The 16,423-nt window shown below is 55.7% G+C and overlaps 1 protein-coding gene and 1 non-coding gene across 2 annotated transcripts in view; one reads left to right on the forward strand and one right to left on the reverse strand.

The window, feature by feature from the left end:
* Nucleotides 1–16,423, forward strand: part of LRP5 (LDL receptor related protein 5) — a 122,725-nt gene that overhangs the window by 92,506 nt on the left and 13,796 nt on the right. The window contains exons 12-17 of the mRNA XM_052662433.1: nt 968–1,291; nt 3,430–3,629; nt 7,944–8,152; nt 9,624–9,814; nt 10,422–10,631; nt 13,586–13,711. Coding sequence (XP_052518393.1) covers nt 968–1,291; nt 3,430–3,629; nt 7,944–8,152; nt 9,624–9,814; nt 10,422–10,631; nt 13,586–13,711 — 1,260 coding nt within the window. The remainder of the gene's footprint in view (nt 1–967; nt 1,292–3,429; nt 3,630–7,943; nt 8,153–9,623; nt 9,815–10,421; nt 10,632–13,585; nt 13,712–16,423) is intronic.
* Nucleotides 19–91, reverse strand: TRNAG-CCC (transfer RNA glycine (anticodon CCC)). The gene has a single exon. It is a non-coding gene; the product is annotated as a tRNA-Gly (tRNA).

Here is a 16,423-nt window from a genome sequence, read left to right on the forward strand (position 1 = left end):
GCACCTTGTGACGTCTAGTTCCCTGACCAGGGATTGAACCCAGGCCCCCTGCATTGGGAATGCAGAGTCTTAACCGCTGGACCGCCAGGGAGGTCGTGAGGGCACTCGAGAATACTCACGTTGCAGATGGGGAGACTGAGGGTCAAGGAGCTTATACAGATTGCCCGAGGTCATGTGATCAGTGGAGGAGCAAGGGGACCCAGGCTGACTCCAGAGCCTGGTTCCCATCCCTGTGGTAGAAGGCTAGGCAGACTAAACCTAGTTTAAAAGATTTTATTGACATGCAGGGAACTGAGGTTCTGCCAGCCTCATGATGTGGCCAAAATAAAGTGAAATATTTTCTGACATACAAATACAGTCAAGTGGTCTCTACAAAAAAGTGGTCAGGCTGCAGAACTTTTACATACTGATACGTGCATATCCATAGGAGCATCAACGTAGGCTGGGCGGCTGCCGTGCAGATCAAAGCAAGGAAGTTTCCAGCCCCCGAAAGGCTCTTAGTCAGTCTTACCTCATCCGGGCTCACTGCTGCACTGACGTCTATCTACATGGTCTAGCTGTGCCGTTCTGGAACTTTCTATCACTGACCGTACGGCGTGTGCTCGTCAGCATCCGGCTTCTTTCTGTCTAATGACTGAGATTCTGTTTTACGCTGCGTCATTTCCACGGTCTGAAGATTGTACCATGTTTGTTAGACCCATCCTGCTGTTTGGGTTGCTTCCTGCTGTGGCTGTCACACACAGTCGCCGCTGTGCACAGTCTCATCTGCGTCGTGTGGGGGAACGCTCTCTTGTGCAGCGGGAGGGGAGTTGCTTGCCCTCAGGGTAGGCGCACATCCAGGCTCGGTGGGCCCTGCCTGTTTCCCAGCGTGCTCGCACGCTCTACCAGCCCGACGCAGGTGGCCAGGCTGTGGGTTGGCGCCCGTGCAGTGCCCTGGCTGACGCCGCGCCCCCGTGTCTCCGCGCAGGTCAGGAGCGGGTCGTGATTGCGGATGACCTCCCGCACCCCTTCGGTCTGACCCAGTACAGCGATTACATCTACTGGACAGATTGGAACCTGCACAGCATCGAGCGGGCCGACAAGACCAGCGGCCGGAATCGCACCCTCATCCAGGGCCACCTGGACTTCGTGATGGACATCCTGGTGTTCCACTCCTCCCGCCAGGACGGCCTCAACGACTGCGTGCACAACAACGGGCAGTGTGGCCAGCTGTGCCTCGCCGTCCCCAGCGGCCACCGCTGCAGCTGTGCCTCGCATTACACCCTGGACCCCAGCAGCCGCAACTGCAGCCGTAAGTGCCTCGCTCTCCTCCTGCCCCTCACTCCCACATGAGATCCGCCTGCCTCTGAAAGGTAAGGCAGAAAGAAGCGTCTTATCTGGGGTGCACGTGGGCAGTTTGGGCAGGTTGTGCACTGCACATAAGCATGATGTTACCTGGAGGCTCAGGCTGGGTAGAAGCCCTGTTGCTTCATCAAGATATGATTAGATGGGCCAAGCCCTCACCTGACACGTCCCAGGGGAGGCTCTTTGGCTGTGAAAAACAGTCTCTGTCACTTATAGATTTGGGCACTGTTCCAAATGCTTTTTACGGCACTTAATCCTCCAGTCTTGGAGAAGGAAATGGCAACCCACTCCAGTATTCACAGAGGAGCCTGGTGGGCTGCTGTCCATGGGGTTGCACAGAGTTGGACACGACTGATGCGGCTTTAGCAGCAGCAGCAGCAATCCTCCAGTCTATGGGATAGGCAACATCACTGTCCCCATTTCACAGACAAGGACCCTGAGCACAGAGACACGTAGTTACCCACCCAAGGCCACACAGCAGTGAGACTTGGAACCAGGTCTGAATCCAGGCAGGCTGGCTCCAGAGTCCCCGTCCTGACCCCTTACTGCCAGCCTCACGTCCACTTGTGTGATCCTCACACTGATCCTCTAAACGAAGCCAGCCTTTTTTCTTTCATTCCAGTACTCAGGAAAGCGAGGTTCAGAGAAGGTTCAGAAAGCTGGAGCATGACTTCCCCACAGCCCATAGGGAGAACAGACGTGTCCTGTTGGCAGGCTTTTCTCCTGTGACATCACCAGAGCGCTGGTTAGAACTCGGCCTCTGAGCAGCTGTAGACAGTTTTACAAAGCTCTTTGTCACCCGGGGCCTTGTGTGAGCTTCTCGTGGCCCTGGGCGTTGGGAGGACTGGGCGTCCACGGTCCAAAAGTGTGGATGAGGGACCCACAGCCTCGAAGGGCGGAGGCTTGGTGGCAGTCCTCGGTGGGTATGTGATGGGCCTGGGGCCACAGCTGGGACTCCCCACTCCTGGGCTCCCTTTGGTCCTGTTGTCCAGTTGCTGGGGGCGGGGGGGGGGGGGGCGAAACCTCGAAGAGTCAAATGGAGGTGCAGGTCATCCACCCCCCAGAGGGGATGTGAGCTGGGTGCCGGCTCCCACGGCTGTAGGTGCAGGTCATCCACCCCCCAGAGGGGATGTGAGCTGGGTGCTGGCTCCCACGGCTGCAGACCCAGGGCCATGATTGGATTCACGTGGCGCAGCCGTAGCTCTGACCGTGGCCTGTGCACCTTCTGGGTCCTGACAGCCCCAAGGAGTGCCCCTTCCTGGTCTCACTGTTGACACGGTTTTCGGCCATTCCCTGGAGCTCATAGAAGCTCCTGAAGATTCCCACAGTCACCAGAGCATCTCACACACTTGACAGTCTGAGGCTCACTGCCTTTCTCTCCTTCCGACTTAAGTCTTGATAATCTAAAAAGAAATGGAGGCCTTCCCTGGCAGTCCAATGGCCAAGACTTTGCCTTCTGGTGCAGGGGGTGTGAATTGGTTGCGGGGATAGGATCCCACGTGCCTCTCGGCCAAGAAAACTAAACGTAAAACAGAAGCAGTATTGTAACAAATTTAATAAAGTCTTTTAAAATGGTCAACATCAAAAAAAAGGTTTGTTTGTTTGTTTTAATGAGGGGCTTCCCTGGTGGTCCAGCGGCTAAGACTCTGCTTTCCTGATGCTTAGGGCCTAGGTTAGACCCCTGGTCAGGGCACTAGTCCCACATGCATCAACTGAGAGTGTACATGCTGGAACTGAAGGTCCCGCACGCCTCAACGAAGGCCCGGTGTGCTGCAACGAAAACCCGGCACAGCCAAGCAAATGTTTTTCAAAAAGAAATGGATGTCTAGTTTTAAAATAACACATACGCTTATAATAAAATACTGAAACGACAGAGACACGTGTAACACGGAGAGTCAAATTCCTCATGGTTCCCCCGCCCCCACCAAGAATCGACTGTGTCTTCCCAGCCGTTTTCCACGTCCATCTCATAGGTACACACACGGACCTACTTTTTATCATAGCATGCTACGCCATCCTCCCCAGCCCCTCTCTCTTTGGCTCTGACACTGACCGGCGGCCCCTCCTCTGTCTGCCCCCCTCCAGCGCCCACCACCTTCCTGCTGTTCAGCCAGAAGTGTGCCATCAGTCGGATGATTCCTGACGACCAGCACAGCCCGGACCTCATCCTGCCGCTGCACGGCCTGCGCAACGTCAAGGCCATCGACTACGACCCGCTGGACAAGTTCATCTACTGGGTGGACGGGCGCCAGAACATCAAACGAGCCAAGGACGACGGGACCCAGGCAAGTGTGCCTGTTGGGAGTGCTGGAGTATGGAGGGGCGGCCGGCGGGGTGCACTTCCACAAGGAGCTGGCCCTGGCTGCTTCCAGGCCACCACCACCCCCTTTTCTTAGCCGAGGGGGTGCCGGGGAGCACAGTGGGCGGTAGGTGATGATCTGGGCCCCAGTTATGTCCTTGTGGGGTGTCAGGCTGAGTCGTGTGAAACCCTGAGATGATGACTCTATCTAGAAACTGGATTTTGCAGTTGTTTACAGAGTGCTGGTGGATGTCAAACCCCATGGGGTCTTTTTTTTTTTTTCCCCCTTTCCACAGTGGTTTTGTACAAGGACAGTTGGTATTGGTTATTCTAGGTTTATTTTTTATTTCAGAGGAGTTGTATATAGTCATTTCTGCTATGAAGCAGTATGTGTGTTTCTGAAAATCACCGCACGGTATAAAATGGTGCAGAACAGACCCCAGGGTTGATGGGGCGGGGTGGGGGACAGGAACACAGCTCTCAAAACTCCATCAACGACAAACTAAGCAAAAGAGAGGAACCTGGTGATGCAGGGGCCCCGCCCTGCCCCTTAAATGGTTCAGTACGTAAATGCTACAGCAGATACGGCCCTTGACCTTTCAGAGACCTGAAGTTGGCTGAGGAGACGGGAGCCAGAGAGCTGCGGCTTGTGGGTTTTGGTGGAACTGTGGAAGGAGGGTGGCCTGAGATGGGATGCAACGTTGAAACCCCAGCGTGGATGGTTTGGCTCCTGGTGCTTGGGGTCTGAGGGGGCGCTGGAGGTGTGTATTCACTCACCCCTGCTTAGCACGGTGCCAGGTGCGTGCTCTGCACTTACTAGTGTTTCTCCTGGGTGAAGTTGTGCAAACTCGAAAACCACGCTCTGCTCAAGTTGTTCCTGATATATCACAGCGTGGGAGCGGAGGCGCGTTTTCCAAACCTGAGTCTAGCAGAGCTGACTGCTTTCCTGGTGTTTGTGACCCAGGCCAGGAAGGACGTTGTCGCTGCCACCTCCGGGCTCATCCGGCGTATCCAGCCGTGTGACAGGGAACTGTGGCCGGAACCCCAGTAGGACACGCCTGCCTGGCCATGCCAGTTTCAAAAGGCTCCTTTCACAAAAGAGAACCCAGCCGTCTCTCGATCAAGTAGTCACTGGAATAGCTTATGTCATCATGGGGGAGTCTTGGCACTATCATGATAGCAAGGCTGTTTTGTGTCAGGAGGGATTTTCAGAAGATCTTCCTGTCTGTAATGTTAAGTGTTTCTGTTCCCTGCCTCAAACTGGGTACCAGGGCTGCCTGTACAGCTGGGCAGCACGAAATATGTCATCCAGCAACAATGTCAGGTTAACCGTCCTTTGACTGTGTGTGTCCTTGGTGCGTGGTAGAAGCTCCAGCTATCCCCAGATGGGAGCAGAGCCTGGGGAAGATGGTGGGAATGGATTTCTTTCATCTCTCTCCGGGCTCAGGTGACAGTGAGTTTGAGTCCTTTGGAGAACGTGAAGTGTTAATTGATGGACTGTGGCTTCCCTGCTGAGAAAGTTGCTGGGTGCAAATTGCCTTTAAGTCCCAGGGAGAGGCGTTCTTTTGCATTCTTTTATGGTGTCTGCAAAAGTGGGGGAGGACTTTGAAGAATAAGGCCCTTTTAAGAGCACTTAATCTAGAGAACATTCATTTCCCTCCCTACTGAACTCCGTTTTCCTGTGGCTTTGATTATCTGGAGCACCACCCCCACCCCAAGGACAGTGTTGTTCATTGTTAGTTGTGTGCCCAGTTGTGTCTGACTCTTTGCGGCCCCATGGACTGTAGCCCACCAGGCTCCTGTGTCCATTGAATCCTCTAGGCAAGAATACTGCAGTGGGTGGCCATTCCCTTCTCCAAGAGATCCTCCTGACCCAAGGATTGAACCTGCGTCTCTTGCGTCTCCTACACTGACGGGCGGATTCTTTTACCACAAGTGCCGCCGGGGAAGCTCATTATTATCTACTCGGCTTTTGTTTTTCTAGTTAATATTTTATGCTTTCGTTGTGGTAAACATACATTGCATAAAACGTACCATTTTAGCCATTTTTAAGTGTACAGCTCTGTGACATTAAGTACATTCACACTGTTGAACAGCCGTCACCACTGCCTGTCTCTGACGACAGTCTGTCCCTGTTAACACTAACTCTCCACCCCCCTCGTCCTCCCCCGTCCCCGGCACCCACCATCCTGGTTTCTGTCTCTCTGAGTCTGACAGCCCTTAAGTCCTGCATATAGTTAGAACCGTGCGATCGATGTCTGTCCTTTTGTGACTGGCTGATTTCACTGATTACAGTGACCTTGAGGTTCATCATGGCAGGTATCAGAATTTTCTTCCTCTTCAAGCCTGAATAACATCGCACTGCGTGTACAGAACACGCTTTGCTTATCTGTCCACCCACCAGTGGACACGGGCTGCATCTGCTTTGGGGCCACTTGGTTAAGGACCACCCTGTACTGTGAGGGGGCGGGCTGTTGATGGCGACGTTGAGTTGGCTTCTGTTAAGACCTTTGGCGCTGGCACTGTGCTGTTCCTTACGTTAAAACCGGAGTTCGGGCTTTATGAAACCGGCTGGCCGTGTAAGGTTGGTCTCCTCATTCATGTCTGCCCGGGGAGGGACGTGGGCGCTGTGTTATTACATTGTGCCCTTTTCTCCCCTGGTTGTTTCGATGAGTGTGTGCCCGGCCCCCACATACCCACCCTTCACGGGGAGCCTGACTCTGGCCAGGGCTGGCTGGAATCTTGCTTTACTCCCAGGCCATCAGCTATACTCGTTTGTGGTCTTTGGCCACAGAGCTCCGTGGCTCCTGAGAGAGGAGGGTGCTGGTTGGAGTTGACGCTTGCTTCCTAGGGCCCACAGCTCCCAGGATGTGGATGTTGTTGCCTGCAGAAATGCAAGTGGCACACTTCTAGCTGCCCAGCAGGGCCGGACCAGAGGCTGCTGGGTGTGGAGGGCTGGGAGGGTGGGGGGTTCCTCTCCAGCTGGGTCCTAGAGGCTGGGCCTGGGGAAGGGGGCTTCCTTTTGCCTGCAAGCCGCCTCTCCCCACCCTGGTGACTTGTTGTTTTATTAACGCCTGAAAAGAGGCAGATAAAGAGGGTCTGCGATGAACTGTGGTCAGAGCATCATTAGAAGATGATGCCCTTCTCAGGAGAAGGGGCTTTTCATCCAGACCGTTGGTGGCAGCAGCCCAGGAGCTTGGGAAGCCTCTTTGCACCAGGTCAAGTCACCCGAGCACCCAGGGGGACCACATCCACCAGGGAGTCGGGCTCTGGCCTGGGAGGGAGATGAGGGGCGCTCCTCCTCCAGTATCAGTTCATGAAATGAGGTCCCCCCTTGAAGGGATTCTCTGTCGGTGACTCTGAGAGCCAGGCTCATCCCTGAGATGCAGCGAATGGCATGAAGTTGGGCAGAGTTCCTGGGAGAGGCTCGGGGTGGAGACCCAGAGGGATAACAGCCTCCGAGAGGGGCCCGCACTGCCCCTGGGCTCCCAGGATACACTGCAGGGCGGCCCTGTATCCTCACCTGCCCTTGAGCCCCACCCCCAGCTCTGGCCCTCAGGGAAGAGACGGAGAGGGGGACCTCCAAGCTGGACACCCATTATCCCGGCACCCTAAATTTTTGCTGTTGTTCAGTCGCTCAGTTGTGTCCGACTCTGCAACCCCATGGACTGCAGCACACCAGGTTTCCCTGTCCTTCACCAACTCCCAGAATTTGCTCAAACTCATGTCCATTGAGTTGGTGACGCCATCCAACCATCTCATCCTTTGCCGCCCCCTTCTTTTGCCTTCGATCTTTCCCAGCATCAGGGTCTTTTTCAGTGAGTCAACATGTCACATCAGGTGGCCAGAGTATTGGAGCTTCAGCCTCAGCATCAATCCCTGAGTACTTTAAAAGACAGCAAGACTTGAGAGTCTTAGTCCAAAAGCCTGGGTCTAAGGAAACAAGAAGGGAGGAGATGCCTTGAGCCGGGGGCCTGCAATCCTGGCTGACCACTTGGCCACCTGGCAGTCCCCCTCTCTGCGAGCAGGCCCGGGCTGGCCAGTGGGGGTGGGATGGCTACCATCTGGGTCCTGTGCCGTCACCAGTAGCTGGGCCTGGCCCAGAGCTCATGGCGAGAACTCCCCTGGAGGCTGTCGGGGGAGCCCCTTCACTCTGAGGTGGATGTGTGGACAAGAGCTGGTTGGAAAGGAAAGGTTCCTAACAGGGTTGAGATTTTGATGCTTGCTGTGGACTGGGGCGGAGGTCTCTGCCCTCCCCGCCTCATCTCCAGTGGATGCTCTTTTCTTTACCGTCTTACAGCCCTTCGTTCTGACCTCTCCGGGCCAAAGCCAGAACCCGGACAGGCAGCCGCACGACCTCAGCATCGACATCTACAGCCGGACACTGTTCTGGACGTGCGAGGCCACCAACACCATCAATGTCCACCGGCTCAACGGGGACGCCATGGGCGTGGTGCTGCGGGGGGACCGCGACAAGCCAAGGGCCATCGTTGTCAACGCCGAGCGCGGGTGCGGGGGCGCCGTGGGCTGGGGTGCTGTCCCTGCAGGGGTGTGCCGGGCGCCCTTCCCGTGCATGCTGGCCTCTCAGGCCAGGAGGGATCTTCCACCCCCTACACGCCCATCCATCAGGAGCTCCCCAGGGTCCCTGCCACCACAGCCACGGGTCGGCGGGGTGAGGAAACACCAGCTCATTCCCAGTCGTGGGGAGGAGGTGGAGATGCCCAGGGACGGCCTGGACTGAAAGCCTGTGCAGGGGTGGGGGCTTTGTCGAGAGACAGGCAGGATGTGAGCTCTAGTTCATAGGTGTCAGACCGTCCCATTGAATTTGAGCCCTGTAGAGCCATCCCTTCCATAGCATCGCAGGTGGTGCAGGTTATTCACTTGCATAGGTCCCACTATGGGGAGGTCACTACCTGACTGGGAGCTTCTTCCTTCCGTGATGCTCCCTGATGCTCTGTCAGCCCTCAGGTTCTCTGGTAGGCTGAGACATGCGGAAAGATGTGGAGGGTCCTGGAGGAAAGGACCAGGGCGGGGGGGGCACCCAAAGCCCCATGACATGAGGTTAGGAGCGTTTGGAGGTGGGAGGCAGGAGCGTGGTGGTCACCCCAGATACCCGCAGGACTCGCCTTTCAGAGCCAGAGTCAGACCTGTCCAGGCACTGTGTGCTGGAGCTTCTACCCAGGGGCTGTCGTGCAGACACGAGTTCAAATCCCGATTCCATCACTTACGGCCTGTGTGACGTGACCTCCCAGGGACTCAGTTTCCTGGTGAAGAGAGCGGGGCGTACCAGCCATGCAGCACCCGGGGGCTCAGTCAGTGCTGGTGGTTCTTCAGGAACCAGAGGAGGGGCTGCCACAAGTGACCACAAACCAGGCGCTTCAAACACGAAGGCCTGTTCTCCTGCAGTTCCAGGGTCCAGGGTCAAGGGCAGCGAGGCCGTGCTCCCGCCGGAGTCTGTAGGGGAGGCTGCTTCCTGCCTCTCAGCTTCGGGGGCCCTGGGTGCTCCCAGGCTTGTGACCGCGTCCCTCCGCTCTGTCCGCGTCATCACATGGACTCCTCTGTGTGTCCCGTAGCCTCTTTTTTCTCTCTTAAGGCCACTCTCACTGGCTGAGGGCCCTTGCACAGCATGCGGGATCTTAGTTCCCTGACCAGGGATTGGACCTGTGCCCCCCGCTGCAGTGGGAGCTCAGAGCCTTAACCACCTGGGACCGCCAGGGAAGTCCCAAGGGTAGCCTCATCTTGATCCTTGATTATATTTGCAAATACCTTGTTTCCCAGTAAGGTCACATTCCGAGGTTCCAGGCAGCTGTGAGGTCTTGGGGGACATTCTCCAGCCCCTCCAGGGTGTGACCTCTCACTTACAGGAGTGGGGTCATGCGGCTGCTCGCCTGCTGGATGTCCGCAGGGTCGGGGCTGGTCTCTCTGGGGCTTGGCCGAGGATGGGCAGGACACAGCAGGTCCTCACTGCCGCCCCCCGCAGGTACCTGTACTTCACCAACATGCAGGACCGCGCCGCCAAGATCGAGCGTGCCGCCCTGGATGGCACAGAGCGTGAGGTCCTCTTCACCACGGGCCTCATCCGCCCCGTGGCCCTCGTGGTGGACAACACGCTGGGCAAGCTCTTCTGGGTGGATGCCGACCTGAAGCGCATCGAGAGCTGTGACCTGTCAGGTACGAGCCCTGGGGCCTCCCTGGGGACTGGTCTCTCGGCAGCCACCCTGTCTGACCCGCTGGGAACGCCCGCCTTCCCCGTCATCGGTCACACGCCACAGTCTGTCGGGGGCCTGCTCCGAGGAGGCACATACACTCCCCCAGCCACATTCCAGGATGTGGGACCTGAACGATTCCTGATCGGTAGAGTCCAGGGAGGCTCAGAGAGGGTGAGCCAGCTGCCTGGGGCCCCCAGCATGGGGTGGAGCAGGAATCCTGTGCCCTTTGCCTCCAGCGCCCACACTTAGAGCTGCTTGGCCATGGCTGCCTTTGTCTGGGGGCCCCTGGGCTGGAGAGGAGCAAGAATGAGAGCTTGGAGGGGCTTTTCTGCCAGAAGTTGGGGTGGGCTGGGGGAAGGGGAGGCACCGTGTTTTCAGGGGATCAGCAACTTGGGTCCACGGCTGCGGTCACAAGGCCAGCCCAGGTGGAAGCAGGGCTGACTGAGAGGAGTGTGCCCAGCCTGAGCCTGGCGTCCCCCAGGCTCCCGGCAGCCCTCCATTCTCCCAGAGCGAGCATGGGCTGAGCTCTCGGGGTCAGCCGCCACTCGGGGCGCTTATCCCTCTCGCAGGGGCCAACCGCCTGACCCTGGAGGACGCCAACATTGTGCAGCCTGTGGGCCTGACCGTGCTGGGCAAGCACCTCTACTGGACTGATCGCCAGCAGCAGATGATTGAGCGTGTGGACAAGACCACGGGGGATGCACGGACGCGAGTCCAGGGCCGTGTCGCACACCTGACCGGCATTCATGCTGTGGAGGACATCAGCCTAGAGGAGTTCTGTACGTGGGAGGCGGGCAGTGGGGGTGTGCGGGGGCCCCTGAGAGGAGGGAACACCTCTGCACGGAGCACAGCAACCCCTGGGCTGGCCCCCTTGGAGAAAGGGAGGAGGGTGGACCAAGGCGAGAGTAGGGCTCCGGCCGTTTTCTTTCTGGCTTTGGCTGGGCCCAGTCTCGGTCATCAGAGGCCACCCTCAGGCCCCTACCCCATCCCCTTCTCCATCAGCAACAGATTGGACCGCTCTGACTTCCGTTTCTAGCTCTCGAACCCACTCTGCTTTCCAAGTGCCTGCGATGAGACTTGGCCCAGCTTTAGATGAATCACCCTTTAGATTGACTGAATCAACTGATTAGTAACCTTAATTACATCTGTATGTCCCTCCGCCAAGAAAGGTGATAAAACCATGGGCATGACAGCTCATCACATCCTCCCCAGCTGGGGAGCAGGGTGGGGAATTTGGGGGGCACTTTAGGATTCTGCCTACCACAGCCTGGCTGAGTCCAGGGGCCTGAGAGAGGGATGTCTGTAATCAGGACCTCTGGTTCCTCCACCCAGTCCTTGGCTATATGTGGATGTGGAGGGGTGTGTGTGTCTAAGTGTCTACCTGTCTCTATCTTCTTGCTTTTCTCTCTTTATTCATTACGTACATGCAGCCCAGTGGGCTGCCAGCTGAGTGAGCAGGGCCTTCTCTGTCCTTGTCTCGTGACGCCCATGGTCTGGCTGCCTTCCAGGCCCTGGGGCTGCCCAGCCTCACCCCAGCCCATCCCTGTCAGCCTGTTGCCTTGGCCACACTGCATTTTATATATGATATTATAATGTAATATTATATATTACATTATATATGTTATTTCACATTAATTTATAATTTCAAATGAGATTACATTTTACAGCTGAAAAAAGTAGAACTCAGTAAGGGTATTACTTCTCCTGTCTTGCAGCCAGCAAACACAAGGGGGCTTGAATTTGCAACCAGAGCCCATGCTTTAGCCACTTGGATTTTTTTCCGTTAGGCTTCCTGCTCAGAATCCGGGGCGTGACCTCCGAACCGGCCACTTCTTTGTTGACTGCTCCGTGGCAGTTTCTGTGGTAATCAGCTGGGTCCCAGATAAGTGAAGTCACCAGGAAACTAGCTTCTAAATAACCGAGGCGCCCCATACCTCTGGGTTAGCATGCTTGTGGTCATCTGGCCCCTTAGTCCATGCTCAGCCAAGTCACGGCTTCCTGGATGTCGCTAGCAGATGGTCGGAATGGTGAATGCTCAGCCCACAAAGGTCAAGACGCGCAGCCTGCTGGTGTCGGCAGAAAGCCAGGGGCGCTGACTGGCGGCTCCTTGGAACCGGGGCTGGGAGGGCCAGGAAACGCTCAGTGAGCAGGTTTGAGGTTGGAAACCGGGGACGTGTCTGTGAGCACCGATGTGCAGGCTCTGGGGTGACATGGAGAGGCTCCTCGTTTTGGGTAAGCACGGGAAGTCCTTCGGTGGGCTCTGCCATGTTGATCTGGGACGTGGGCCACCCATCCTGCTTCCGCACACGATCCCACAGCTAACCTCTAAACCAGGGGTGGCACTCTGCAGCCTGTGGGTCCCTGCCATCCTGGCTGCTTTTGCCCTGCAGCTGGCTGACCGGGAGTCACAACCAGTGGCCTGGCCTGTGAAGCCAAAATTATTTACTTTCTCATTATTTATGGAACAAGTTGGCTGACCCTGCTCTAAACTGTGACTCTGCCATTTTAAAAACACCTAATCCTTGAGATGAAGGAGGAAAAAAACCATGATTTGTCTTCAGGTGAGGAGCAGAGCGCTCTTTGCCATTTCCTCTTACCTGGGGGAGGTCAGCCACTCTCCCGGGTGCCTAACCATTGTCCAGAGATTGGGCACAGGAGGTTGATGGAATTGAAATAGTCAAGGTTCCTGGGGTTCACCACCTTTACTATGTTAATTTCCACGTGTATCAGTTTACTGCAGCTGCTGTAACAAGCGACCACAAACTGGGTGAGTTAGAGCAACAGAAACATACTCTTTCCCGGTTCTGGAGGCCAGGAGTTCGAAGTCGAGGTGCCGCCAAGGCTGTGCTCTCTCTGGAGGCTGGGAATGAGGGGGCTGAGGGGATGGGGACCAGGGGGGTGACCAAGACGGCTCATGGCTACGGGTGTGCTTGTGGCTGTGTCATCGCAGCCTCTGCCTCTGCCATCTCATGGCCTTCTCTCCCATCTTCACCTCTTGCCTGCTTGCATGCTTAGTCACTTCAGTTGTGTCTGACTCTTTGCGACCCCAAGGACTGTAGCCTGCCAGGCTCCTCTGTCCATGGGACTCTCCAGGCAAGAATACTGGAGTAGTTGCCATGCCCTCCTCTGGGGGACTTTCCTGACCCAGGGGTTGAACCTGCATCTCTTAGTCTCCTGCACTGGCAGGCAGGTTCTTTACCACCTGGGAAGCCCTCACCTCTTACGCACTCTCTTATAAGGATACTTGTTAGTGGATTTAATGCCCACCCAGATAATTCAGAATTAGACCCCATCTCAAGATCTTTAACGTGATCACATCATTTGCAGAGACCCTTTTCCCCAGTAAAGGTCACATTCTCAGATTCCAGGCATTAGGATGTGGACGTATCTTTTGGGGGGCCCACCACTAGCCCACTACACCATGAGAGACACACAGGCGGGCAGTGTAGCATGATGGTTGTGGGCACGGTGGGAGCTGGTGCAGAAGGCTGGGGTGTGATGTCAGGAAAGTTCTAGATGTGCTTTTGGCCTCCACTTCCTCATTGGCAAAATGCAGCGTCCACAGAAACAGACTCGCCTGGCTGCCCTAGGAATGAAGTGAGAGGGTTGACTGCACTTCTGTAGGAGTGCCAGTTATTGTGAGGTCTTGCCTGGCCCTCACCGCCTCCCTTCTCTAGGCTGAAGTCCTGAGACTGGAGTCAGAGTCCGACCCCTCCTTCTTTTCTCTCCACAGCAGCCCACCCTTGTGCCCGCGACAATGGAGGCTGTTCTCACATCTGCGTTGCCAAGGGCGATGGGACGCCGCGATGCTCCTGCCCGGTCCACCTCGTGCTCCTGCAGAACCTGCTGACCTGTGGTGGTAGGTGTGAGCTTGGCACTTTCTGTTGGGACACTGAACAGGGACCTGGTTCTCTGCCTGCCAGGTTGTTGCCTGGCATTTAAAAAAAATCCATAGTCCCTGTGGCACCCAGGGTTCAAGCCAGACTGTCTTTTTATTTGTCTTCTTTTCTAACACATGCATTTCAAGGCTTTGAATTTCCCTCTAAGCACTGCTTTAGCTGCATCCCACAAATTTTGATGTTGGATGGCATCGCCGACTCAATGGACATGGGTTTGAGCAAGCTCCGGGAATTGGTGATGGACAGGGAAGCCCCACTTGCTGCAGTCTGTGGGGTCACAAAGAGTGGGACATGACTGAGCGACTGAACTGAACAAATTTTGATAAATGAAATTGATAAATGATAAATTTTAATAACTGAAAATTGTATTTTCATTTTCAGTTAGTTCAAATATTTTTAAATTGTTCTCAGTAATTCTTTGGCCCTGGTGTTATTTACAAGTGTGTCGTGTAATTTCCAAATAGTTGGGAATTTTCTAGCTATTTTTCTGTTCCTGATTTCTAGTTTAATGCTATTGTGGTCTAAGCGTACACAAATGATTTCTATCCTTTTAACTTTGTTCAGATATGTTTTCTTCCCCAGCATGTGGCCTGTCCTTGGTGAATACTCCTTATGAGCTTGAGAAGTTATGTCATCTGCTGTTGTTGGGTGGAGTGTTTCTCTAAATGTCGGTTAGATCCAGTTGAGGGATAGTGCTATTTAGGTTGTCTTTATCCTTCCTTACTGCTTGTTCTGTCAGTTACTGATGGAGGCGCTGAAATCCCCAATAATGGATTTGTCTAATTTTTTTAGTAGTTCTGTCTATTTCCCTCCTTCTACCCTTGACCCTCTTCTTTTCAAAGGCTGCACAGAATATAAGCGTTAGGGTCCGCCAGACCTGGGTTCCAATACCAGCTTTGCCACTTCCCAGCTGAGTGACCCTGGGCTGCTCACTTACCTCTCTTATCCTCTACTTCCTTTTCTGTGAAACAGAGAAACTGAGAGCATTTATCTGACGGGTTGTTGTTAGTAACCGAGTGCTTTGCGTGGTCCCTGACACATGGCACACGGGAATGCCCGCTGCCACTAGTCCTGAGGATGGCAGGAATAATAGACTGAACTGTCATTGCCACCGTGATGAAGCTCAGTCCCCAGGCTTCCTCTCCTCTTCCTGCAGGTCCTCCAGGTGACCTTGGGTGTGTTGTTCCTGTGCTTCTTTCCTCTCCTGTCCTCTGAGCTCCAGGGGGCCGGTCTTTGCCCTGCCCCTAACTTCTCACCCTCACCCCCATCATCCCCATGCCTTGTCCCACACATGGCACATTGCAGGGAGCAGGACCACGGGCCTGTCTTTCTGGAGCTTTCTCCTGCCCCACCTCATCACTGTAAACCCCGGAGACCCTGGCCAAGAAGAGGGGGGCCCTTTAATGACTATCCGCTGGCAGGGACACCTCAACTCTCCTGAGCTTCCCGGTGGCCTTTCTCTGAGTTCCGGCCCCAGGGCCCACATGGCTTTGTGGCCTGAGAGTGGCTTTGCAGCTCGCACAGACATCCAGACTGCCCTGGAAGAGAGCTGCACCAAGCGCTCAGCTCCCTGTGGGACCCCAGCCCTGGGTTTCCCCACGGGAGGATGCACCCCTCTGTCACCCTTCCTCAGGGCCTAAAAGGCTTGTGTTCACTGTGTCCCCATCTCCATTCTTCCCTGGCCTCTTCTCTGGGGGCTCTCAGAAGGTCAGGGGCTCACGGAGGTCCCCAGGAGGTGCCATGGAGCCTCGTGCCTCATGCAGTGACCCAGACGGGCAGGGCGCGGCCCGCGATGCCCGAGTGTGCTCCGCAGCGCCCCTGCTGTGCGAGCCCAGCCCAGCCGGACGCTCGCGCATGCGCACATACTCACCCTCGCACGTGCACGCGCACATGCTTGCCTGGCTCTGTTACTTCCAGGAGGAAGCGGTGACCAGGCGGGCTGCTTCTGTTTTAGGGACAAGGAAATGGAGGCCCTGGGAGGTTGAAGGTTCCTCAGGTTGCCCTGCTGCTGAGAGGAGCCTGGGTTCAGCCTCACGTCCGTGCACACAGAGACACATACACACACCCCGCCCCATCACGTCCTGGCTCTCCAGCAACATCTGCCAGGACTAGGGGCCGTTTGGGAAATCAGAGCCTGCCCCACCTGGACCCTCTTCCTCTTGGCTGGGCTGTGGGGGCGGGCGGGCAGTGGAAACAGCGGTCAAAGGCACAGGGCCTTTGGTTGGAGTTCAGGAGTGGGCCGTGGGCCACTGTCCACACACAGCCTTCCGTGGCCAGCATCCCTGTGTTCCTTGGCAGCTCACTGCACACACATCCGTTGTCCCCTGTGTGTCCTCTGTGGCCAAATGCAGTGGGAACAGCGGGATTGTGTTCATTTTTGCTCACAACTCTTCCCCCATCTCCCATCCCCATTCAGTCCAGTGTGGATCCTGCAGTTATGGGGGAGGCACGTGGATTCCAAATGTTGAAAGTCTTAGTACATCATGAAATCAATGCTTTTGTGAAGTTGATGTCTTTTAAAGGTTTTTTTTTTGTGGGGGGGGCATGCTCTGTGGCTTATGCATCTTAGTCCCCCTCCCGCCCCTGGGGATCGAACCTTGGCTATAGCAGTGAGTGAAGTCGCTCAGTCATGTCCGACTCTTTGTGACCCCGTGGACTGTAGCCTACCAGGC

This window comes from Budorcas taxicolor, chromosome 25 (genome assembly GCF_023091745.1).
Source record: "Budorcas taxicolor isolate Tak-1 chromosome 25, Takin1.1, whole genome shotgun sequence".
Classification (NCBI taxonomy): domain Eukaryota; kingdom Metazoa; phylum Chordata; class Mammalia; order Artiodactyla; family Bovidae; genus Budorcas; species Budorcas taxicolor.